At 35.4% G+C, this 27,232-nt stretch overlaps 1 protein-coding gene across 1 annotated transcript in view; it reads right to left on the reverse strand.

Annotated features, from left to right (window-relative positions):
* The window catches only part of LOC135206003 (putative neural-cadherin 2), an 87,465-nt gene that overhangs the window by 43,839 nt on the left and 16,394 nt on the right, over nucleotides 1-27,232 (reverse strand). The window contains 4 exon segments of the mRNA XM_064237174.1: nucleotides 16-74; nucleotides 461-607; nucleotides 7,904-8,079; nucleotides 9,840-10,073. Coding sequence (XP_064093244.1) covers nucleotides 16-74; nucleotides 461-607; nucleotides 7,904-8,079; nucleotides 9,840-10,073 — 616 coding nt within the window.

The raw sequence follows: 27,232 nt of genomic DNA on the forward strand, positions 1-27,232 counted from the left end.
TCGTTCAGGTCTTTCAGGCGAACTTTGACCCATGCCGAGTCCAAATGACGTCCGTCGAACCAGCCGCCTCGACCCTTTAGGGGAATACCCGGATTAACTTTTTGTATGTTCGTATTGCACCGTGTTTGGAGACGCACATTTTTTTTTTGGTTTTTTTTAAATCATGCAGGGTAAAACATTTGTTTAAATGACAGTTTGTCTCACATGTAATTATATATGCATATACATACATAAACATACACACACACATATATATATAAATATAATTTTTATGCGTACATATATTTATACACACATACATAAAAAACACAAAGAAACAAGAGACCACGAAAGAAATGCCTATGTTAACCGTCTAAGAACTGGTCCACGATTCGGTGGGACCGTCTAATTTGCATATCCGTCTTGCTTTCTGGGAAAGTATTGGTTCAGTGGCACCTCAGCGCCGCCATTATTGCCTTACCTTGTCTGTGACTTGTATCAAGAACCTAAATCCCTTGCGATGGCTTTCGTCCTCGAAGTCGAGGGTCTGACGGGCGTACAAATGGCCCAGGTTGCCCAAGGTTCTGATGCCGAAATGGTCCCATCCATTCCCGCTTTCTTCCACCACCTGGAAAATTTGAATTCCCACCTTATATTATTCATTTATTTATTTGTGTACGCAGAACGCGTTTTTACAAACGCATTCACAAAAACATTTTTTTCCTTCGTGGCAAAAAAAAACTTGTTTATACATAGTATCACGTTTTATATACTTCGTGACAAGGTTATTCATATATATATATATATATATATATATAGATATATATATATAATACTATATGTATATATATCCTATATATAAGTCCATGTCACATTTCCGTGATTCATATACATATATCGAGCTACAATGTCCTTTAATATCTAATTCGCTCTACCTCGGAATTAATATATTTTCATATATGCTTAACCGAAGGGGAATTTTCTCGATAATAGACTTGCGTGGACCAGGGCGCGAACCCATGGATCCTTTCAAATCCAGAACGTCAGTGAAGCTTTTACCTACTACACCACCGCGAGAGGCGGTGTAGTAGGTAAAAGCTTCACTGACGTTCCTGGATTTGAAAGGATCCATGGGTTCGCGCCCTGGTCCACGCAAGTCTATTTATCGAGAAAAAATTCCCCTTGCGGTTAAGCATATATGAAAACATATTAATTCCGAGGTAGAGCGAATTAGATATTAAAGGACATTGTAGCTCGATATATAATATATATATATATATATATATATATATATATACACACACACGAACGTATATGCGATATACACGTATCCACACGTCTTCGTAAAAGACGTTATGGGTTTTTATAGATAGCCTTCCTTATTTATCTATAAAATAAGGCAGCTAAGAATATCTAACCTCTCCCTTCATTAATTGTTTATGTGTTTCTGACATAATTAAGTAATTTAATTTCGTGTTTGAAACCACATTACATCAAAAACAATAACACCATACTAAAAAGAAAAAATTCATTACTCTTTATAAACAAATATTTAAACTATATTTTAAATTCTGTCATTTTTTCGTGATACACAGATTTCCAGGAAGTTTATCCATGAATGCAATTCTCTCTCTCTCTCTCTCTCTCTCTCGAATTGTTACAACAAATAACTGTTACGATACATTAGATTCTATCAAATGAATATTACTTTAACCTCTCTCTCTCTCTTATTGTTACAACAAATAACTGTTACAATACATTAGATTCTGTCAAATGAATATTACTTTAACCTCTCTCTCTCTCTCTCTCTCTCTCTCTCATTGTTTACAAAAACAAATAACTGTTCGATACATTAGATTCTATTCAAATTGAATATTACTTTAAACCTCTCTCTCTCTCTCTCCTCTATCTCTGTCTGTCTGTCTGTTCTCTGTCTCTTTCTTTTCTCTCTCTCTCTCTCTCTCTCTCTCTCTCTCTCTCTCTCTCTCTGTCTGTCATGTCTGTCTCCCTGTCTCTCTCTCTCTCTCTCTCTCTCTCTCTCTGTCTCTCTCTCTCTCTCTCTCTCTCATTGTTACAACAAATAACTGTTACGATACATTAGATTCTATCAAATGAATATTATTTAACTTTAAACCTCTCTCTCTCTCTCTCTCTCTCTCTCTCTCTAATCTTTCTCTCTCTCTCTTGTTACAAAACAAATAAACTGTTTTACGAACATTAATATTCTATCCAAAATGAATATTACTTTAAACCCCTCGCCTCTCTCTCTCTCTCTCTCTCTCTCTCTATCTCTCTCTCTCTCTCTCCTCATTGTTACAACAAATAACTGTTACGATACATTGATTCAATCAAATAATATTACTTTAAATTCCCTCCCTCTCTTCTCCTCTCTCTCTCTCCTCTCTCCTTCTCTCTCCCTCTCTCTCTTTCTCCATTGTTACAACAAATAAACTGTTACGAAATAACATTAGATTCTATTCAAATGAATATTTAACTTTAAACTCTCTCTCTCTCTCTCTCTCTCTCTCTCTCTCATTGTTACAACAAATAAACTGTACGATACATTAGATTCTATCAAAGATTCTACCTCCCTCTCTCTCTCTCTCTCTCTCTCTCTCTCTCCTCTCTCTCTCTCTCTCATTGACAACAAATAACTGCTATACATTATTCTAATCAAATGAATACTAACCTCTCTCTCTCTCTCTCTCATTGTTACAACAAATAACTGTTACGATACATTAGATTCTATCAAATGAATATTACTTTAACCTCTCTCTCTCTCTCTCTCTCTCTCTCTCTCTCATTGTTACAACAAATAACTGTTACGATACATTAGATTCTATCAAATGAATATTACTTTAACCTCCCTCTCTCTCTCTCTCTCTCTCTCTCTCTCTCTCTCTCTCTCATCTCTCATTGTTACAACAAATAACTGTACGATCATTAGATTCTATCAAATGAATATACTTTAAAAAACCTCTCTCTCTCTCTCTCTCTCTACAACAAATAACTGTTACGATACATTAGATTCTATCAAATGAATATTACTTTAACCTCTCTCTCTCTCTCTCTCTCTCTCTCTCTCTCATTGTTACAACAAATAACTGTTACGATACATTAGATTCTATCAAATGAATATTACTTTAACCTCTCTCTCTCTCTCTCTCTCTCTCTCTCTCTCTCTCTCTCTCTCATTGTTACAACAAATAACTGTTACGTACATTAGATTCTATTCAAATGGAATATTACTTTAAACCTCTCTCTCTCTTCTCTCTCCTCTCTCTCTCTCTCCCTCTCTTTCTCTTTTTTACAACAAAATAACTGTTACGATCAGACCTTACAGACCTTACAGTTCGTTCGGGTTGCCCCAGGTCCCTCAGTGTGAGGCGCCTCTAATGTCTACCAGAGGTTGCTAGTACATCTCGTATATTTTGCATCTTCCAATCTTGGATGGTCTGGGATGCAGTTTAGATATTTGTCGAGCTTATTCTTAAACACATCTACGCTCACTCCTGATATATTCCTCAGATGAGCTGGCACGCATTGAATAGACGCTGCATTATCGATTGCTGGTGCGTAGTGGATTAATGTTCTGTGTGCTTTCCTTATTTTTCCTGGTATAGTTTTGGGCACTATTAATCTACCTCTGCTTGCTCTTTCTGATATTTTAGTTCCATGATATTTTCTGTTATTCCTTCTATCTGTTTCCATGCCTGAATTATCATGTAGCGTTCTCTTCTCCTTTCTAGACTATATAATTTTAAGGATTGTAGTCGTCCCAGTAGTCTAGGTCCTTAACTTCTTCTATTATAGCTGTAAAGGACCTTTGTACACTCTCTATTTGTGCAATATCCTTTTGATAGTGTGGGTACCATATCATATTGCAATATTCAAGTGGACTACAAACATATGTTTTATAAAGCATAATCATGTGTTCAGCTTTTCTTGTTTTGAAGTGCCGTAACAACATTCCCATTTTTGCTTTACATTTTGCCAACGGAATGGCTATTTGATCATTGCATAACATGTTTCCTATTCATCATCACACCACCAAGGTCTTTAACTGCTTCCTTATTTGTGATTGTCTCATATTAGGTCCCCTATATGCATATAGCTTTTCCTTCTCTGTCTCCATAATTTATTGATTCAAATTTATCAGAGTTAAATACCATCCTATTTTACCTCTGCCAATCATATACTTTGTTAAGGTCTCTTTGTAGAGCGTTCCTATCTTCATCACAAGTAATTTCTCTACTTATTCTTGTGTCATCAGCGAAACTACTCACTACCGAATCCTTAACATTACTGTCTATGTCTTCAATCATAATAACAAACATATTGCAGCTAGCACCGTACCTTGTGGCACACCGGATATTACCTTGGTTTCATCAGATTTCTCATCGTTTGCAATAACTATCTGTTTTCGTTGTGTAAAAATTCTTTTAACCATCTTCCTACTTTATCTACGATATTGTGTTTTCTAATTTTCTTCTTTGCTAATATATTATGGTCTATCTTTGTCAAAAGCTTTTGCAAAGTCTAGATAAACCACATCTGTTTCATTTCCGCTTTTCATATTTTTGAATATGTTTCTCATGGTGGACTAACAGTTGGGTTTGTGTACTTTTTCCGGGTACGAAACCGTGTTGTCCTATATTAAACAAATTATTTTTTATTAAATGTTTCATAATATTTTTCTTCATTACCCTTTCATACACTTTCATAATATGTGATGTTAGACTCACAGGCCTATAATTACTTGCCTCTAGTCTGATCCACTTTTGAAAGTAGGGGTGATATATGCTAATTTGTGCTCATCATAAATCTTGCCTGTATCTACACTTTGTCTTAATAATATTGCAAGTGGCTTTGCGATAGAATGAACTACTTTCTTTAACAAATAGCAGGGACTCCATCCGGCCCTGCAGCAGCTCCATTTTTAATTTCATTAATTGCCTGCACAATATCAGCTTCATTAATTTTCTATGTCAGCTAAATATTCACTATTTTCGTCCCTTACTTCTATATCATTATCTTCATTATCTATTCTAGGGGTGAATTCTCTCTTATATCGTTCTGGCCAGTATGTTGCAAATTTCCTTTTTTTCATTCGTTAATCTCCCTTCAATTCTCAGAGGGCCTATTTCTTTCTTCTTTTATTCATCTTTCTTTTCGCATATGAGTATAATAGTTTGGGGTTTGCTTGATATTTAATAGGGTTTTTTCTTCCAAGTCCCGTTTTTCATTTTCTTTTGATTGTATAATCTTTGTTCTGCATTTTCTATCTTACTTTTTAGTTCTATAACTTTCCATGCTTTTATTTCTTTTGCAAGACCTTTTTTCCACTTTCTGATTTTCTGGAACAAGATCCTTCTGTCTCTTGGTATCATGAATGATGTTTACTTTTCTTCTTCGGTATATATTTATCCACTATTTTTCTCCAATATTTTATATAATATCTCCGTATTTACCCTTATGTTCATCACTTACGAAAAATGTTATCCCAATCTTTGTTTAATTCTTCATAATTTCTGACCATTTTTTATATTTTTACTGTAGAAGTGTTTTCCATCCATACCTTCCCCACTTTTTCATTTCTTGCTTATCTCTATTTTCACTTGCTTTGGAATGAACTGTTTTAATTCTGTGACATTATGATCTGAAATACTCGCATTATAAACTATTATTTCTTTAACATAATTCATCTCGTTCACAAATACTAGGTCTGAAAGTATTTTCCTTTCTTGTTGGCAGGTGATTTATTGTTGAATGTTGTATTCTAGTAGCATATCTAATAGCTTTTCAAATTGCCTCTTATCTTCTGCACTACTATTCTCTCTTTTTTTATATGTATAAGTACAACCACAGTCTCCTATTCGTTCTTTCCATTCTACGAAAGGAAAGTTGAGTACCAGATAGGAGAAATAGTCCAGTCCTTGTGATTGTCTACATATCATCCAATTTTTCAATTATTTAAGTCAAAAACTCTTAGTATTAGGAGGTCTATATTTTCTATGGTTATCAATTTTTCAGATTCAAATTCTACCGCTATTAGTTCACATTCTGAGTTACTATATTTCTCATATATTTTTCCTTGTTTTTTGTCTTTTCCCATATATTGCGGTTCCCCTTGATTCCTATTTTTTCTATCTGATCTATAAGTTTTGGAACCCTTTTATTTGATCATCATTTCCCAGTCTCTTGGGAAATACCAGGTTTCACTTATATTTCATTATATTCTATTTTCTTTTCATTTTGGGTTAGTTCTTCTAAGTACTCTATTTTCTTTTGAGTTACTCGTAACTAAACCCTGCGCATTCATCACTATGATGGTTTGCGTGTTTCTCCTTCATTTAATATTGGTAGTAATAAGGATTTTCCCATGTCTCTTTCCTGTTCTGGTATGTTGTTCTTTTTTCATTTCCAGAAATTCTGACATTAAAAAATCCAACTTTTCCATAATATTTGATCTTCCTTCATCATAATTAGTAACAAATTTTGTGTCCTGAATCTGCAATTTTCTCCGTGCAATTTTCTTCCGTTTCTGCAATATCCTCTTGCATAATAAATACAGTTATTATCTCTTGAGTAGAATTTCGGAGCTGATGCTTTGAAATTTTTTGCTGACACCTCTGCATATCTCATTGTGGTTTGCTTTTCTCTTTTTACTGATCTTGATTCTCTCTTTATTTGTTTCTTTCTTTTCTATTTTGGATTTTTATTACTTGGTTGGTTATTTATTTGATTATGATTCATGGCTACAGGTGCATATATTTGCATTTTTTGTCGAACTTACATCCTTTTCCTTCTTTTAGGTTTTTACATATTTTTGGATGCAGATCTCTGCAATCATCCCCATAGCCATCTAAGTATGCACATTTACCATATATTTCATAGTTTTGACATACCTTAGGATGTTTGTAGTAACATCTTTCTCCAAATCTGCAATTCCCTCTTTTCAAAAGGTTGCAGATTTTGTCTTTCTTGTCTATTTTTTCCCTCTTTCCCGTCATTGTGTAGATCTGGGTAGAGCCTCTTCGGGATTTGCTTTTCTGTTGTCATATCGTAATTTATTTCTTCGTAGGTATGCTGCTTTATTGCCTCATATGTAGTATCAATGAGTATCTCTGCATCCATACTTTTATCTTGTTCTTTGTTTTCCTTATTTTTTTCTGTCATTTCATTTTGTTTACTTCTCTTCCGTTTTCCTCTCTTCTTTTTCTTTTCTCTTCTTCCTCTTCCTCTTCTTCTTCATCCTCAACTATTTGTACATTCAATCTTGATTTAATAACATTGTAATGAATATTACTTTACCTCTCTCTCTCTCTCTCTCTCTCTCTCTTCTCTCTCTCTCTCTCTCTCATTGTTACAACAAATAACGGTTACTATACATTTAGATTCTATCACTGAATATTACTTTAACCTCTCTCTCTCTCTCCTCTCCTCTCTCTTCTTTCTTTCTCTCTCTCCTCATGTTTCTATAACAAATAACTGTTTACGATCATTAGTTCTATCAAATGAATATTACTAACTCCCTCTCTCTCTCCTTCTCTCTTCTCCTCTCGCTCTTCTCCTCCTCTCTCTCTCTCTCATTGTTAAACAAATAACTGTTACGATACATTATAATTCTATCAAAAGAATATTACTTTAACCGCTCTCTCTCTCTTCTCTCCTCCTCCTCCTCTCCTCTCTCCCTCTCCTCTCTCTCATGGTTACAACAAATAAATGTTACTATAATTAGCTTTCTATCAAATGAATATTACTTTAACCTCTCTCTCTCTCTCTCTCTCTCTCTTCTCTCTCTCTTCCTTGTTCAACCAAATAACTGTTGCGATACATTAGATTTCTACAAATGAATTAACTTTTAACCTCTCTCTCTCTCTCTCTCTCTCTTCCTCTCTCTCTCTCTCTCTTCTCGCCGTACCCTGTAGAAGAAGTAGTTATTGACATCCCTGTCATTGACCGAGATCTCCAGCAGCGTCGAATTATCGGGGGGTTCGTCGCCCCAGGTCTCGTCCACGTCTGCTTCCCACATCCTCCTGGCGAGGCGCGGCGAGTTGTCGTTTACGTCCACCAGTCTCACGAACACGATGGCCGTTCCTTTGGGGGTTGGGAAAGATGAACGCGTGGACGAATAAAGGAATAATATAGAATAAATGAATAATGTAAAAAAATTTAAATAAATAATGTCTAATAAATAAAATAAATCAGGAAAAGTAAATTAAGAAAAGAAAAAAGTAAAATAAAATTAGCGAATATTAAATATATTAGGAAAAAAATAAATTAGGAAAAAGTAAATAAATTAGGAAGGAAATGTAAATAGATTAGGGAAAAGGAAGTAAATAAAAGAATAAAATAAATTAATAAACACATTAATACGTGAACAAATAAATTAATATAAATGAACAATACAAAAACTAAAAATAAATGAATAAAAAAAATGATTTTGGCTATGGAATAAAATAAGAATCATTATTGTATCTTGTAATATATATATATATTATTATATATATATATATTCTATATATATATATTATTATATATATCTAATATATATATATATATATTATATATATATATATATACTATATATTACATACATTCCCGGTGGCATGTTTCGTTCTGATTTTTCTCATATTTCATCATCAGGTCAAATCAATAAATAAACAAAGAAAGGTAAAAAAAAAAAAAAAAATAAACCACATAATCCGTTCACTTCAAATTTCGAAAGGCTGAAAGTGGAAATTGAAATATGGAATTTAGACAAAGGCCAAGCGCTGGGACCTATGAGGTCACTGAGAGGTGCAACAGGAGGAAAATCTCGCGCTGCGTTATGAAACAATTGTCTGGGATGGCGGAAAGTAAGACGATAGATAGATAATAAGAACGGAGGCACAGTAAAATGGATGAAAAAGGTTGCTGCTAGGGGTGCAAGGGACGCTGCAAATAGCCTTTAGCGCCTACAGTGCGCCGCGTGAGTTGCACTGATGGCTATAGCCTCCTACGGGGGTGAAGCTGAGACTGAAACGAGATCGTGAAATAAAACGAGGGGGGATTATTTTTGGGGAAAAAATCCTTTAGACGTATCTTAACGAAAAAACTCATCCGTCATGGAAGGATTATTCCGGTAAAGAACGAGACAGCTCTCACTTTCTCTGAATTAATGAAACGAGAGTAAAATTCTCGTACGAAAAACCTCCCCAAGTCTCCATATTCGTAAAAGCCTATGCACAAATCTCTTCACCGGAGGGGCCTCCTTATAAAAACATCCGATACAGAGCCACTTTTGAAGTGTACTATAATCTTTCATATCCTCTTTACCGTGGAATTAAACCATCTTAGAATATTCTGTCCAATCTTTATTTTTTTACCGTCACCAGCTTGACTATCTTGGTCTTGGCTCTTCATCTCAGGCTCTTACATATTAAAAGAATAGACATACTATTCCTCTCTCTCTCTCTCTCTCTCTCTCTCTCTCTCTCTCTCTCTCTCTCTCTCTCTCTCTCTCTCTCTCTCTCAAATATATATGCCATTACGTTCTGTTGACATAAGGAATATCTATAAATGCTTTTAAAAAATTCTGGGCGTATTACAAAACTAATTGTTTATTTTCTTTACATTAATTACTGTGGATTATCGTTTCTTTTATATCATCACAATCTATTTATCTATCTACATATACATATATATAGACACACACACACACACACACACCACACACACACACACACATATATATATATATATATAATATATATATATATATAGATATATGGGTATAAGATATTACTGTGTAAACATTCGCAGAGCTTAACATCAATGTCGTTCACAAATCTACTAGTTTGGAGAACAATACTCACCCCTGAGTCCTCCTCCGTCAGTAGCAGAGACCTGGATGTGGTACTCCGGCGTCGTCTCTCTGTCTAGGCAGCAGACGGCAGTCGTGATGAGGCCCGAATTTGGATTCACCTTGAAAACGGGTTCGCCAGACTTCTCCTGAAGGGCGTTCCTCTCTATGGAGTACCGGAGTCTCGCGTTCGCCCCTTCGTCAGGATCATCGACGTCGGTTGCGGATACCGTGATGACGGGGAGGTCTGGCCGTTGGAGAGAGAGAGAGAGAGAGAGAGAGAGAGAGAGATGGAGAGAGAGAGAGAGAGAGAGAGGTTACTAAATCAGTTACATTATCAACTGGTGAAGTGCAGAATCATGCGAAAAATTTCTCTCATCCTCACAAAACATTTTGGATTAGATTGTCTTTTTCATTCCCCGATTTTTAATTCTTACCTTTATCACTTCTTACGACTGTTCGGTCCTCTCAGTTATCATGCATTTCATCCCGTTTCCCAATCTCCGTCCTTGTATTCCACATTTTCACGCCAGTCGTTACTTTTCTAACTTCCTTTTAACTCTGAATACAGGTCCGACCTAAACTTCTTTTTCAATGTTCGACTCACTCCACCAAATCTTTCCATTCCATTCCTTTGAGCCAAGTTAAGCAATAATTTTGATCCCTGTCAGTAATTCAGTCTTACTACTACTCTTCCATTCCAGCCTTTGTCGGGCAATGGCAAAACCCGTAACATTTTAAAGCGGCTCTTTTTCCCCACGTCTAAGTTTCGCATAAATATAATACCGTGCTCTGAACGATTTCAGTCATCCAACATTTTTGATCAGAAACCGTTCGCTGGGTTTGCTTCTCTTTTCAGCGACTACCGATTTCTTTCGTGCGTTACTAGTCCTTTTTGCTAAAGCTTTGGTTAGTCTTTCCTCTTGCGCCATATGCTGCCGAAAAATGCAAATTTAACCCTTGAGGATTGGGACTTCCACGAAAGCTTCTAGCTTTTATATCTCAACGTCAGTTGTACCATTTTTAAAGCCTTTTATTATGCTTACTTTTGTCATTCTGACATTTATCTAATTATTCTGTCATTTAACCAGACCACCGAATGATTTCCGGCGAATCCATCAGAGCAATTTTTTCCTTCAATAAAGCACGGCAAAGTATGTTTCTTCATAGACAATAAAGGAAACAGGGAACTACCAAAGCGATCTACAAACGCAAGATGAAAATGCCACACCGTGTTTCCTTAAAACCAAGGTATCATCAGTCGCTCAACGAGCCTTCGTATGCTGCTGATTCTGCTTATTACTTTTACTATACTCTGATTTTTCCATCTGTCCATCCGCCTGTGGTGTTTTTGTATGGTAACACTGCGTCCCGGGCTTTAAATAGTTACGCTATGTGTAAGTTTTAGGTAAATAAAAGGATATCTGGGTGTACATTTGCAACTGAAAGGTGTTTTAATAATTTACTGTATGCGAATTACACCGTTAATATTCGAAATAGGATACTGTTATTAGTGTTGAATGTAAGCTGAATGTAACTATCTAAAGCCCGGGACGCAGTGTTACCATACGCAAACACCACAGGCGGATGGACAGATGGAAAAAAACCGAGTATAGTAACAAGATGATTTCCTTATGGGGCAACTATATCTATTGATTTTATTCTCCTTTTCTATTAACGCGTACCTATACTTCCTCTGTTGCACGGTCCAGCAAAAGCCTCACGTCACCATCAAACTGTGAATGTTAATGTTGATATATTCAAAAGAAAAAGGATCATTTATCAGAATCAGCAATTAAAATGGAAAACGACGCGTTTCTTAAATCACCCAAGCGACATTCAAGCGCTCTCAAATGATCACTGACATTCCTAAAACTTGCGTATTTCCTAAGGGCTTATAAGACCTTACAACTACTAAACTTTCATGCGCTCTAAAGCACTCTTGTGGAGTTCTGTCTTCGGTTCGTGCGCGCGTGCGCGTGCTTCTCACAGAGAATAAATCTAACCGCCGTCCAGGTTAGAATTTATAGTCTTATCTTCATAATTTGTGTGGTATTTTCCGAGAATTATTGGCAAGCCTTCCCTTCCTACAAGAATGAAAACTGATCACGGCTCCTGCAACGCATATCGGCTGAAACGAATCTATTACCACATCCCAAGAATACACGGACATTAAAACCTTATAAATTACCTATTGTTTCTCTACCCTCCCTAGGAAAGGCCAGGACTTTGCCCTTATTTACATAACCATTAAATCGTCTTAAATTTGTCTTCCTCTAGTTAAAGTATCTGGGTCCTCAAACCAGAGTACTGCAAGAATGGCGTGACAGAGACAAATCATCCAGCCTAATCCTTCTCTATTCCAGAATAAGTAAACTGAATCATCTCCAGAGGCATATAACCTTTAGAATTCGCCCTAAGTTATTGGACAATCCATCAGGATTTGAAGGGATGAAGCTCTCCTCGCTCCTCGGTGCATAAATATCAGAGATTCTTTGGCCTACTGACAAACCCCAACAGGGTGATATTTTTTCTTTCGGAATTTCATCATCTCACGTGTCGATTCCAGCACACCGTTTCATCACAGTAGATTAATCTTTGTCGGTATTCAACAACGATAAAATGGAATGCGATTCTAGAAGAGCTGCGCTGGAACCTATGAGGTCAAATTGGAATGAAATTCTAGAATTTAGGTTCTATGTGATTAAATTGGAATGGGATTCTAGAATTTAGGCCAAAGGCTATGCGCTGGAACCTATGAGGTCAAATTGGAACGAGATTCTAGAATTTAGGTTCTATGGGGGTCAAATTGGAATACGATTCTAGAATCTAGGTCAAAGGCTAAGCCCTGAGACCTATGAGGTCAAATTGGAATACGATTCTAGAATGTACGTCAAAGGCTAAGCCCTGGGACCTATGAGGTAAAGTCGGAATACGGTTCTAGAATGTTGATCAAAGGCCAAGCCTTGGAACCAATGAGATCAAATTGGAATGGCATTCTAGAATTTAGGTCAAAGGCCAAGCATTGGGACCTAAGAGGTCATTCAACGATGAAAGGGAAATTGAGAGTAAATAAAGGTTTGAAAGGTGTAACTGGAGGAAAACCTCAAAGCAGTTGCACTATGAAACAACTGTTAGGAGAAAGGAGAAAGTAAGATGGAAGACAAAGGATGTTAAGAGCGTCACTTTGCCCGACTTGATCGAGTTTGAGTGAAATCTGACAAGCTGAGCACGACAGACTACATCAACCTTTAACTAGAGTTCAAAATTCTTTGGGTGCGTCTTTCTTCAGCTTCAACTGATCTCTCTGCAGACCTTCATGTCTCCGGTGAACACAGAACATAGATACTCTTCAGGACAATATATCCAGTCATAACTATAACTTCATACTTGCTCCATGTAATTTTACGACAGTAACACGAGAAGATATATATATTTCAATGCCCTCTAGTTGAGCAACGCAAATTTGATATCTCACAAGTCCAGCCTCTCTTGATATAATATAGAAATTTTTTTAAAATGCAGCGCAAACGTCACAGGTACTGTTTTAAATAATGAAAGCATTTTGTTTGCCGTAGGCCTCACAATTTCATGATCTCGATCAGCTTGTTGTAAAATAGGCCTTTATATATAAATTCAAGCAAGAAAGCAAACATTTCTCTCTCTCTCTCTCTCTCTCTCTCTCTCTCTCTCTCTCTCTCTCTCTCTCTCTCTCTCTCTCTCTTTCAGATATGTATTGTGACCAATATGTACATTTCACATATACGTCACTTGAAGCGATTCCTTTTCTCTATAAAAACTATTTATCAAGAATTATGTGTATATATATATATATATATATATATTATAAAAGTGTATTTATGTATAATAGTATTATACATATGTATATATAGTCACAAAATGACCTAGCTTACATGTGCACTCCATAATATGGCAAAAGAAAACGAGAAATAAGCGAAGCTCAGTTTCAGGAAACAAGAGAGAGAGAGAGAGAGAGAGAGAGAGAGAGAGAGAGAGAGAGAGAGAGAGAGGCGTTCGTTATGCAGGTTTATTGGTTGTAGCAGCAGCAGCAGTATAAACATTAATAGCAGAGGCAGAAGTCATAATTGCAGAGCATTTAGTCTGCTGGTTTCAGCATCAGCGACAGAGTAATAATATCGATCACTGAGAGAGAGAGAGAGAGAGAGAGAGAGAGAGAGAGAGAGACCTTACCTTACCTTACAGACCTTACATCTTGTTCGGGTTGCCCAGGTCCCTCAGTGTGAGGCACCTCTAATGTCTACCAGAGAGTTTGCTAGTACATCTTCCGGTATATTTTGCATCTTCCAATCTTGGATGGTCCTGGGATGCAGTTTAGATATTTGTCGAGCTTATTCTTAAACACATCTACGCTCACTCCCTGATATATTCCTCAGATAGCTGGCAACGCATTGAATAGACGCTGCATTATCGATGCTGGTGCGTAGTGGATTAATTGTCCTGTGTGCTTTCCTTATTTTTCCTGGTATAGTTTTGGGCACTATTAATCTACCTCTGCTTGCTCTTTCTGATATTTTTAGTTCCATGATATTTTCTGCTATTCCTTCTATCTGTTTCCATGCCTGAATTATCATGTAGCGTTCTCTTCTCCTTTCTAGACTATATAATTTTAAGAATTGTAGTCTTTCCCAGTAGTCTAGGTCCTTAACTTCTTCTATTCTAGCTGTAAAGGACCTTTGTACACTCTCTATTTGTTGCAATATCCTTTTGATAGTGTGGGTACCATATCATATTGCAATATTCAAGTGGACTACGAACATATGTTTTATAAAGCATAATCATGTGTTCAGCTTTTCTTGTTTTGAAGTGCCGTAACAACATTCCCATTTTTGCTTTACATTTTGCCAACAGAGTTGCTATTTGATCATTGCATAACATGTTCCTATTCATCATCACAACCGAAGGGTCTTTAACTGCTTCCTTATTTGTGATGGTCTCATTATTAGGTCCCTTATATGCATATAGCTTTCTTTCTCTGTCTCCATTAATTTATTGATTCAAATTTATCAGAGTTAAATACCATCCTATTTACCTCTGCCCAATCATATACTTTGTTAAGGTCTCTTTGTAGAGCGTTCCTATCTCGTCACAAGTAATTTCTCTACTTATTCTTGTGTCATCTGCGAAACTACTCACTACCGAATCCTTCACATTATTGTCTATGTCTTCAATCATAATAACAAACAGTATTGCAGCTAACACCGTACCTTGCGGCACACCGGATATTACCTTGACTTCATCCGATTCTCATCGTTTGCAATAACTATCTGTTTTCTGTTGTGTAAAAATTCTTTTAACCATCTTCCTACTTTATCCACGATATTGTGTTTTCTAATTTTCTTCGCTAATATATTATGGTCTACTTTATCAAAAGCTTTTGCAAAGTCTAAATAAACCACATCTGTTTCATTTCCGCTTTTCATATTTTTGAATATGTTCTCACGGTGGACTAACAGTGGGGTTTGTGTACTTTTTCCGGGTACGAAACCATGTTGTCCTTTATTAAAACAAATTATTTTTTATTAAATGTTTCATAATATTTTTCTCATTACCCTTTCATACACTTTCATAATATGTGAGGTTAGACTCACAGGCCTATAATTACTTGCCTCTAGTCTTGATCCACTTTTGAAAGTAGGGGTATATATGCTAATTTGTGCTCATCATAAAATCTTGCCTGTATCTACACTTTGTCTTAATAATATTGCAAGTGGCTTTGCGATAGAATGAACTACTTTCTTTAACAAAATAGCAGGAATTCCATCAGGCCCTGCAGCAAGCTCCATTTTTAATTTCATTAATAGCCTGCACAATATCAGCTTCATTAATATCTATGTCAGCTAAATATTCACTATTTTCATCCCTTACTTCTATATCATTATCTTCATTATCTATTCTAGGTGAATTCTCTCTTATATCGTTCTGCCAGTATGTTGCAAATTTCCTTTTTTTCATTCGTTAATCTCCCTTCATTCTCAGAGGGCCTATTTCTATTCTTCTTTTATTCATCTTCTTCGCATATGCGTATAATAGTTTGGGGTTTTGCTTGATATTTAATAGGGTTTTTTCTTCCAAGTCCCGTTTTTCATTTTCTTTTGATTGTATAATCTTTTGTTCTGCATTTTCTATCTTACTTTTTAGTTCTATAACTTTCCATGCATTTTTTCTTTTGCAAGACCTTTTTTCCACTTTCTGATTTTCTGGAACAAGATCCTTCTGTCTCTTGGTATGCATGAATGATGTTTACTTTTCTTCTTCGGTATATATTTTTCCACTATTTTCTCCAATATTTATATAATATCTCCGTATTTACCCTTATGTCATCACTTACGAAAAATGTTATCCCAATCTTTCTTTGTTTAATTCTTCATTAATTTTCTGACCATTTTATATTTTTACTGTAGAAGTTGTATTTTCCATATCCTTCCCACTTTTTCATTTCTTGCTTTATCTCTATTTTCACTTGCTTTGGAATGAACTGTTAATTCTATGACATTATGGTCTGAAATATTCGCATTATAAACTATTATTTCTTTAACATAATTCATCTCGTTCACAAATACTAGGTCTAAAGTATTTTCCTTTCTTGTTGGCAGGTGATTTATTTGTTGAAATGTTGTATTCTAGTAGCATATCTAATAGCTTTTTCTAAAATTGCCTCTTATCTTCTGCACTACTATTACTCTCTTTTTTATATGTACAAGTACAACCACAATCTCCTATTCGTTCTTTCCATTCTACGAAAGGAAAGTGAAGTCACCAGATAGGAGAATAGTCCAGTCCTTGTGATTTCTACATATATCATCAATTTTTCAATTATTAAGTCAAAACTCTTTAGTATTAGGAGGTCTATATATTACTATGTCATCAATTTTTCAGATTCCAAATTCTACCGCTATTAGTTCACATTCTGAGTTACTATATTTCTCATATATTTTTCCTTGTTTTTTGTCTTTCCCATATATTGCGGTTCCCCCTTGATTCCTATTTTTTCTATCTGATCTATAAGTTTGGAACCCTTTTATTTGATCATCATTCCCAGTCTCTTGGGAATACAGGTTTCACTTATATTCATTATATCTATTTTCTTTTCATTTTGGGTTAGTTCTTCTAAGTACTCTATTTTTCTTTTTGAGTTACTCGTAACTAAAACCCTGCGCATTCATCACTATGATGGTTTGCGTGTTTTCTCCTTCATTTAATACTGGTAGTAATAAGGATTTTCCATGTCTCCTTTCCTGTTCTGGTATGTGTTCTTTTTTTCATTTCCAGAAATTCTGACATTAAAAAATCCAACTTTTCCATAATATTTGATCTTCCTTCATCATAATTATTCATTTTGTGTCTGAATCTGCAATTTTCTACCGTTTCTGCAATATCCTCTTGCATAATAAATACAGTTATTATCTCTTGGGTATAATTTCGGAGCTTGATGCTTTGAAATTTTTTTGCTGACACTCTGCATATCTCATTGGTGGTTTGCTTTTCTCTTTTACCTGATATTCTTGATTTCTCTCTTTATTTGTTTCTTTCTTATTTTGGATTTTATTACTTGGTTGGTTATTTATTTGATTATGATTCATGGCTACAGGGTGCATATATTTGCATTTTTTGTCGAACTTACATCCTTTTCCTTCTTTTAGGTTTTTACATATTTTTTGGATGCAGATCTCTGCAATCATCCCCATATCCATCTAAGTATGCACATTTGTAAGTGTTTACATAATAAAAATATGGAATGTTAGTCCATATATAAAAATCTAAAACTAAAGAGGTCAACCAGATTGCTTGCAGGAATGTGATCAGACTAGAGACGCTAAAGATGACGTATACAATAAGTATGTAAGCTAAGATAACATGCCGTCACCTGTAGTCATTCAATTGTTTATAAACATTAGTCCAAGCTCCCTGCTTGAGACAACTACCCCGACCTATTATTCAAACGGCCTACGTGATCTGTAGCGTGTCCTCATTCGATTGTGTGTTCGTATGAAACTATGTCATCTGATAGTATGTCATATGTTCGAACTACTGTCTGTTCTTCATAACTTGTAACAGAGATGGTAGACAAGCAGAACAGAGTTAGCTATCGTCATTAGAAGACCTGTACCTCTTTACCTAAGCTTTATCATGTAGAGGAATAGGATTAGCCATCATCATTGGCAGAAGCGATCAAGCTATCGTCATAGAAGACTTGTACGATCATACCTGATCTTCATCATGTAAAACTTCAGAAGAATATACTATTTTTATACCTTGTGTTTTCTACAAGAACCTCACCGAACCATGAGTTTAACACATCGTCGTAAAGATAATACCGACTTCGTAAGGTGTCTACAAACCCCACAGACACTCCATTGAAGATGGAAGTGCAATACCAACCGACTTAGCGTATAGATTATCGCTAGTCTAACATTACCTCATAGGGCGCCTTATCATACAAGGCACAAGCCTAAATATTTGTTTGGTGGCCAGCGGACCAGAAGAACTCTACAACGTCCTACGAAGAAAAAACAGAATAATAAATCATGAAGTCAACGACGACGAAAGCAGCAGATTCTTCAAGCAACCTAGTATCATCATTAGTGAGCGACTTCAGAAAACAACAAGATTCGTCAAGCAACTTAGTATCATCGTTAGTGAACAACTTCAAGAACAAAACCGACGTGTCTTTTTCTTACGACAACGCAAGCTTCGTCTCTCATTAGAATCATTCAAGAAAACATCGTAGTGAGCGTTTTCCGCACTGCAAGAAACAAACCGAACGCGTCTGCAGCATCGGATCTTCAAGGGCTCGAATCATCGAAATAACGCGCACGGGGGAAACTGAAGCCAAACCAGGTCGTCCGCTAAATAGAGAAGGAGGCCCAACGGCCGTGTGTCGTTATCGGAACACCGTGACTTCCCACAAAAGCAAGCTAAGTACAATTTTTTATTCATTTGGAGTAACTTTGAGTGTTTCCTTTGCAGGTCGAATTTCGTTATTCCTGTGGCTGAAGTTACGAGACATTCTTAATCTTACTTTTTTACAGAAATTATCTATATCATTGAGATTTCGCTACTGCGAGTTTTTATCTTGAGTCTGTTTCCAGAAGTTCTACTGAAATATCATAATCATATACTATGTTAATTTTCTCATTTTGGGTGATTATTAATCCCTTACGTAACAAATCATATTAAACGGTGAATATGCGTTTACGCAGTGGACGTCTGTATTTATACAGATGCGTGGATAGGTCGTAAGCACCGTAGTGATTAGAAAAAACACACAAAAACCAAGTGAACACCCGTACAAAATCTAGATAAATTAGAGGTACACTATTTCGGGTCATGACAATAAATGCCTCCTTTTGCAAGTCCCGATCGCAGTTTTAGCCTGAGTTTTTTGAGTTATATAAAATATCGAAACCTCAATGACTCAACTCAACTTTAAAATATGGCTGGATTGCAAGGAATAACATGTCTGTAAAAAAAAAACTTCATCAGGCTAAATGCGCTGACCCAGGATCCCTCACTATTTTCAATTTTAGCAAAGAATGAAGTACAAACAGTTAAAATTTTGTATGCAGTAGTGATAACTTGTCTTATTAGTAATCGCTCAGTTCCTAATAGTTCATCATTCATTGCCTTTATACGTAACCAGGCAACATAATGCTAAAAACACACAATACGTTGCCGATGGTAATAAAGAGAAGGATCCTAATTATTACAAAAAAGAAATCGAAACAGTAGCCCGTTCAGAATCAAACAAGCAAACTCGGTGACTGTGTCACCTAGTCAAGCGGTCAAGGTTTAGTTAAATCTGCCGAGTTTTCAAAGCGAAGCAAATTCCACACAATAAGCGACTCTAGCAGAGTGGAAAAGCGATGTTGGTTCATACATACCGATATCTTTTTTTGAACTAAAAGGATTTTTCCTATGCACACACGACAGTATCAAGTAATCAGAGCAGGTTCTAGTAATTTTAATACATTAAGTTATAATAAATACTGGTTGGATTAAGCCAACTGTACGCGCCGTAAAAATTAGAATATCTTGATTTATTTCACGTATTATCCTGTATTTTACTGGACTCACCGTCTGTTGTTCGAACTTCCCTAATGAGAAGTCCGGATAAGCGAGCGCTTACAGATACCTCTATAGTTATAAAAAAACGTTGATCTGTATGTAGTGTAATTGTAAGATCCATCTAGGGTATACAAAATATTATCTTACATCCTGCAAAATAAGGCGTGTTTATCAAAGGAAAATCCTATAAACCTTCAAACATATTAAAATCCGTTGAACAAAAATGAGACAGTTAATCAAAATAAATAACTTATATAAAGGGAAACTATACATTTGTCTCATAAATCGTAACATTGTTCAAATGACCCAAACAGAAATTCTCCCACAACCGCGTCGCAACTTTGCACGCAAAAATCTCGAGAAGCATGCACCCTCGAATGTCTTAGTGCGTGTAAAAAGACTTTGCTGGTAAAATGAAATTTTTAATCCTTCCCGACACTCTGAAATATAACGATTTCCGCGAACAAAGCCCTAAAAGTATACATATCGTGGATACGGAAGTTATAAAATATCGCATTTTTTATTGTTGCTAATTTTAATCACGCCAATCAGTCGTGGATGAATCTCTCTTATATTCTATCCAAAGTAATATCAATAAAGTCATTCAAGCAGAGGTGATTCAGCAGATTTTTTTTTTTATCTTCTACCTGAATACCAGGAAGTTTCTCCACTATCGAGTGATCTCTGGGAGAAAAACGGATGTCATTGAAAAACAAAATACGGTCTAAGGACAAACATAAAGCTATATACGTACCATCGCATAGACTCTCAATGAATTTCAAAATATAGAGATAAAATGACGAAGTTTGAAAAATGTTAGTAATAGGAGTCATTAGGAAATCAAATAAGCCCCATTTATAATTTTTCCCTCAAATGTCATGGCCATAAAAGATCGGATTTCGGCGTATCTGCGTAGATTCTGTCGCTTAAACAAGGAAACGAACTCCGATAGTTTTCCAGTGCGATGTACCGACGACATCTTATCTCTTTGTTAGAGAATAAATAAAATTTTTTTTCACCAACTTGGACTTACTTAAATGCTTTTACCAGTACCCATTACCTAAGTGATTGTACCTCATACACCGTTTTCAGCACACTCAGGGGACATTATCAATTTTTTTTTACGTATGCCTCCGGCTTACGTTGCGCCCCCAAATTATAATATAGTGTTTGGAGACTTTTTAGGGGATACCCTACATGCCTATATGATCCTTGTAATCTTTTCTAATACCTTAGAAGTACATTCACATAAAGTAGAGCTAGTGCTACAGAGACAAAGACAAATAATCTCAGAGTAAAATATCTAAATGTGAGTTTTTTAAAAAAACCGAAAACATGTTTATCTAGGTTTTTATGTGTCTGGTCAAGGTATTAAAGTAGTCCATTTGTAAGGTGTCGGCTATTCATAACTTTCCGGTACCTATTAACGTAAAAAGGGGATACAGCACTTTTGCGCTGTTGGGGTAAATTTAAACAATCGTATGCAAATATGGTAAACTCTTCAATCATGACAGCTCCTTTAACAGATCTTACGAAGAAGAGCGTAGATTTATTATGGTCTAAAAAGCATCAACAGGCGTTCGATATCTTAAATAGGGAATAATGCAGCTTACCTAACTTAAAAATCCCTGATTTAAATAGGAATTTTTTTTTATCGCAACAGACGCCTCAGACCAAGGGTAAGAGGGATACTACTTCAGTAATATGATAACAGTTCTTCCTATAGCTTTTTTATTCACGTAAACTAAAGCCCTCTGAAGTAAATATGCAGTAATAGGCAAGGAAGGGCTAGGTATCTTTACACTAGTACATTTTAAGTTCATAATCTATGGGCTATCCTGATAAAGTCCTTTACCTGAACATGAGTCCTTTACCCGAGTTTTCAAAGGCTTTAATCACAGTCCCAAAAGGAACTCGGTGACAAATGATCATTCAGGTCTTTGGAGCCAGATCATATCTACCTGGAAAGCAATTATCATAGCTGACCGCATTATCCCGCAATCCCGCATCATACTGGCCAAAGCACCATTATTACTAAAAGATATAGAAACATCCGTACCTATTGTTAAAACCGTATCTAAACAGAAAATTCCTTAACCCAAAAGAGATCGCGAGCATTGAATATCTGGGTCGGAGCGGGGGGGGGGGGGGGGGGGCAGAACTGTTACAAACTGACAAAGCAAGCGTCAACAGACCATAACCCAAACAATAAACAGCTTCGAACGGAAACAGAGTCAGCAGCAAAAATAAACACCAAACAATAAAACACTTCGAACGGAAACAGGGTCAGTGGCTAGGCAAAACAATAAACACTTCGAGCAGAACCCTAAAGCAAAAGTACATTTAAAGTATGTGGATCAAAATAATGTAATCAAATGTAATATTATATGTAGGTTCTGTGACGAGGAAAACCCGAACACAGCAGATGACTAACCCGACCAGGTAGTGTATAATCTTTCTCATACCAAATCGTCATAAACTGGTTGCATTCCGTCATCCAGTTCCCTCCTTTTTTCACAGAAAGCCAAAATCAAACTGTTTTTCTGGCCTACAATGCTTACAGATATAAAAAGCACATAACTAATTGTAACACGTGTCATGAAAACAATGGATCACTAAGACACCTGTCAGTTAAGGGCCTATCCTGTGCCAAATCAATCCTTGAAAGAATACGTAGAATTATTAACAGAATTACGAGTCTGACAGAGGAATAAACACTTCTTAGTGTTAATAGTTTCCTTGACACGTTATATAGAATTAATAGCACTAAAAACCAACACCGCAATTGAGTGCGTTAGGAATATTTATGAGTGCTAATCAGTAAATATGGAATTCAACACATAATAATCTGTGACTCGGGTGGTGTAAATCAATAATAATCTCCTTAAACTCGTGTGTGAATTCCTTTCCATTAAGAAAACCAATAATATATTTTATCACCCAGAGTCAATCGGTTTGATAGAATAACGGATATTTAAATAGGGGAAGTGTCAATGTCTACGAGTTACAACCTCGTGATGTTGGATCCGGACTGGATTATAGCGGTTCTCGCGGTTTTTAATACCTTTATCATTTATATCTTGTATCTATAGAATTGATGCCGCAAGTAGCCTTATCGGTACGCCGCTAGAACACTTTTCCACATATTCAAGCAACCATTAATTTATCAAATATATATAAAAAATATATATAAATAAATAAATATAAAAAAATAAGATAAATATGGATACAAGTGAGTCAATATAATAACACTCCGTTAAGAAGTCGGAAGGGTTACAAATTATAATAAAAAAGGAATCACGATAAAATCAATAAGCAAAACGTAACCCATAGATAATTAAATATCCAAATATATATGCGTAAAGATTTGAACTCTAACTTAACGCTTTAGTAATGACAAATAAGCCCCCGAAAAGTTCAAACACATATCCAAAATCTATGACATAATTGTCTGTCCCCGGTGATTTATATTCGTAGTCAATGAAAAAAAAAAAATTAAAATAAATAAATAAATAAATAAACTAATGAAATAAAATAAAAATAAATAAAATAAAATAAAAGAGATTTTTAAAGTCAGGAAGTCTAGAAGTGGAAAATGTTATCTATGGAATAATCCTATGAATCTTATACAGGGCTAATAATATATATAGAAATTTGTATGGAAAACCTTTTTCATATAGTTTTGATAAGGATATTTATTTAACATAAGCCAACATGAAACTAATATATTGTTCAATTTTGGTAACTGTTGTTTTTTTTTTTTCATACATTCTCTCATGCGGGTGGAGAATTAAAACACTAAAATCACATTTGTTTGAAAATACTAAAGTCGTACTCTTACAGCAAGTAACGTAACTCTTAGCTGGCTGAGAGCATCTCCTGCAAAGTGACGACGTCATCATTGCCGTATCAGCATTTGTTCCTTTAAACCTCAATAATCTGCTTACACAGGCTTCATCTGTGTGTCGTCTCTGCTTGCAAAAGCAGATTGACTGGAGAAAGGAATGCTTAGGTTCATGAACTTCACATGTGGTTCATAGGTCACATGACAGGCCACATAACATATTCTTATCCGTGTGTGTAATGCAATTAGTTAAGGACTTGTAATCATTTTAAAATTGATGAAACAATATAAGCGAATAGAATTTCTATAACACAGAATGAATTATTTTTTTTTTTTCTGAACCTCATAGACATTTTAGAAGTATCAAGATATATATATGATAAATTTTTACTTGCAACATTAGCCTATTACAATTCAAGTAAAACATTCATGGAAAATGTACATTTTCTTGAAAAACCCCAAAGTTTCATATAGAAATTAGTTACATAGTGGGTTTTTCGTTGCAATCTCCTACCTATTAATAATGTTTTAAAAGTTAACCTCAGAGGATGCGCACGAGAAAATTGAATATGAAAACTTTTGTTAGGGCACATAGAATCATGATTAAATCTTCTCTTTGACTCTTATGTTGCCTGGCAATCTTACAATTAGCTCCGTTTTCCACTTCTTTGTCTAGTAACTTACTACCAGTAATACGAATTTTCTTTGAGATTCGTAATTGATATCTATTTATTTTTTATAATTCTGGGATATTTTTACAAGTCATCATAGACCTGGAATAGGTTCACTCATTGTTAATGCCCATGGATAAAAAAGTTTGTACAGCGGACTCTTTTGAATTCCGAAATATCAGCGAATTCTGTGGGTTAAGTCTGGTCTAAAATGCTCTCTCCCCTCCCCTGTATTTGGATGTCGTCTGAATTTACTTGCCCTTGTGACAAGTATAAATTTCACTTGCAGGCTGATTAATGGAACCGGTTACAGTATCCTGCAGTACGAGAGTTTCACATAAGCAACTTCAAAAAATCGTTCGTCGCAGCGGACGACTACAGTCCAAGTAACAACCGCCCTAAAACAATGTGAAAGGAATTTCATGGACTTCTTCGACCGACACCGTATCTCGTCGTTAATCTCGTTTTAATGCGGAACGCTCCGGCGGCTGTCGGAATTCGACTACAAAAGGACATACTTCCGACAATTACGACCCGAAGGATATTCAACTCTACTTTGCTGGCGAGGACTCGTGCTGGATGATCTATCATCGCGAACGGAATCGTGTAGCTTAGGATGCAGAGAATAAGTATGAGCGCAAAATAGAACGTTGGACCCGCCCAGCAAATTTTTTCCCCTTGTTTTAACCATTGAAAAAGGCCGTTTCAATTGGCTAAAGGTGGTTGTCTTGGAACTGTGTAAATGGACGAAAAAGTTGTTCGAAAGCTAGTTAAAAGTGAAGTAGTATAACTCGGTCATGTAATCCTATATATATAAAGTATCATGTATCCTATATATAATTGATCATAAATAACAGAGTCGAAATATATCTTTGCGTGTACGCAATAGGAATCTCTTATATAATGATCATAAATAACAGAATCTAAATATATTTTTGCGTGTACGCAATAGGAATCTCTTATATAAATGATCATACATAACAGAATCTAAATATATCTTTGCGTGTACGCAATAGGAATCTATTTAAAGTGCACATATTATTTCATAATTTTTATGAATCCATATACATATGTATAAACAAAATCAGGTAGCCTATAATCAATCTGTTACCTTATATCTTACCATTATCTGCAGTTATTTATGAGTTAGTATATGAATTAATGAATCAGATACATAACAGTTAGCATAAAAATCAACGAATCAATCAGCAATAATCATTAATAATTTTATCAATTCATATATGAAAATTTTTATCGAGTTAAAATATGATTTTTTTATCATTTTTAATCTTCATTCTATGCAATTATCAGAGTACATTAGTATTTTCTGTTAGCTATGTATCTTGTTAATGAGATGAAGTGAAAAACTGTATTATTATATATCCGTGATCACTATTATTTACCAATATCATTGTTTTATATTTTATTACTTGATCAATTCATGTACACCATGAATTTTTATTTACTAATATATATATATTCACATAGTGTCTGTATCACACTCCTATAAGTCAAATGCAAGTCAAGTTTGAGTAATATTCAGTGGTTTTGGTTTTGGTAGCTGACCGAGCTAAGTGTAAAGTGTTTACATAATAAAAATATGGAAGTTTAGTCCCATATATATAAAAATCTAAAACTAAAAGAGGTCACCAGATTGCTTGCAGGAATGTGATCAGACTAGAGACGCTAAAAGATGACGTATACAATAAAGTATGTAAGCTAAGATAACATGCGTCACCTGTAGTCATTCAATTGTTTATAAACATAGTCCAAGCTCCCTGCTTGAGACAACTACCCCGACCTATTATTCAAACGACCCTACGTGATCTGTAGCGTGTCTCATTCGATTGTGTGTTCGTATGAAACTGTGTCATCTGATAGTATGTTGCATATGTTCGAACTACTGTCTGTTCCTTCATAACTTGTAACAGAGATGGTAGACAAGCAAAGAACAAGAGTTAGCTATCGTCATTAGAAGACCTGTACCTCTTTACCTAAGCTTTATCATGTAGAGGAATAGGATTAGCCATCATCATTGGCAGAATCGATCAAGCTATCGTCATAGAAAAAAAAAAAAAAAAAAAGGACTTGTACGATCATACCTGATCTTCATCATGTAAAACTTCAGAACAGAATATACTATTTTATAACCTTGTGTTTTCTACAAGAACCTCACCGAACCATGAGTTTAACACATCGTCGTAAAAGATAATACCGACTTCGTAAGTGATCTACAAAACCCCAGACACTCCATTGAAGATGGAAGTGCAATACCAACCGACTTAGCGTATAGGATTTATCGCTAGTCTAACATTACCTCATAGGGCGCCTTATCATACAAGGATAACAAAGCCCTAATACATTTACCATATATTTCATAGTTTTGACATATCTTAGGATGTTTTGTAGTAACATCTTTCTCCAATCTGCAATTCCCTCTTTTCAAAAGGTTGGCAGATTTTGTCTTTCTTGTCTATTTTTTCCTCTTTCCCGTCATTGTATAGATCTGGGTAGAAGCCTCTTCGGGGATTTTGCTTTTCTGTGTCATATCGTAATTTATTTCTTCGTAGGTATGCTGCTTTATTGCCTCAATATGTAGTATCAATGAGTATCTCTGCATCCATACTTTTTATCTTGTTCTTTGTTTTTCCTTATTTTTTTCTGTCATTTCATTTTTGTTTACTTCTCTTCGTTTTTCCTCTTCATTTTTCTTCTTCTTCTTCCCTCCTCCTCTCTTCTTCATCCTCAACTATTTGTACATTCAATCTTTGATTTAAATAACAT

Source organism: Macrobrachium nipponense, chromosome 29 (genome assembly GCF_015104395.2).
Source record: "Macrobrachium nipponense isolate FS-2020 chromosome 29, ASM1510439v2, whole genome shotgun sequence".
NCBI lineage: Eukaryota > Metazoa > Arthropoda > Malacostraca > Decapoda > Palaemonidae > Macrobrachium > Macrobrachium nipponense.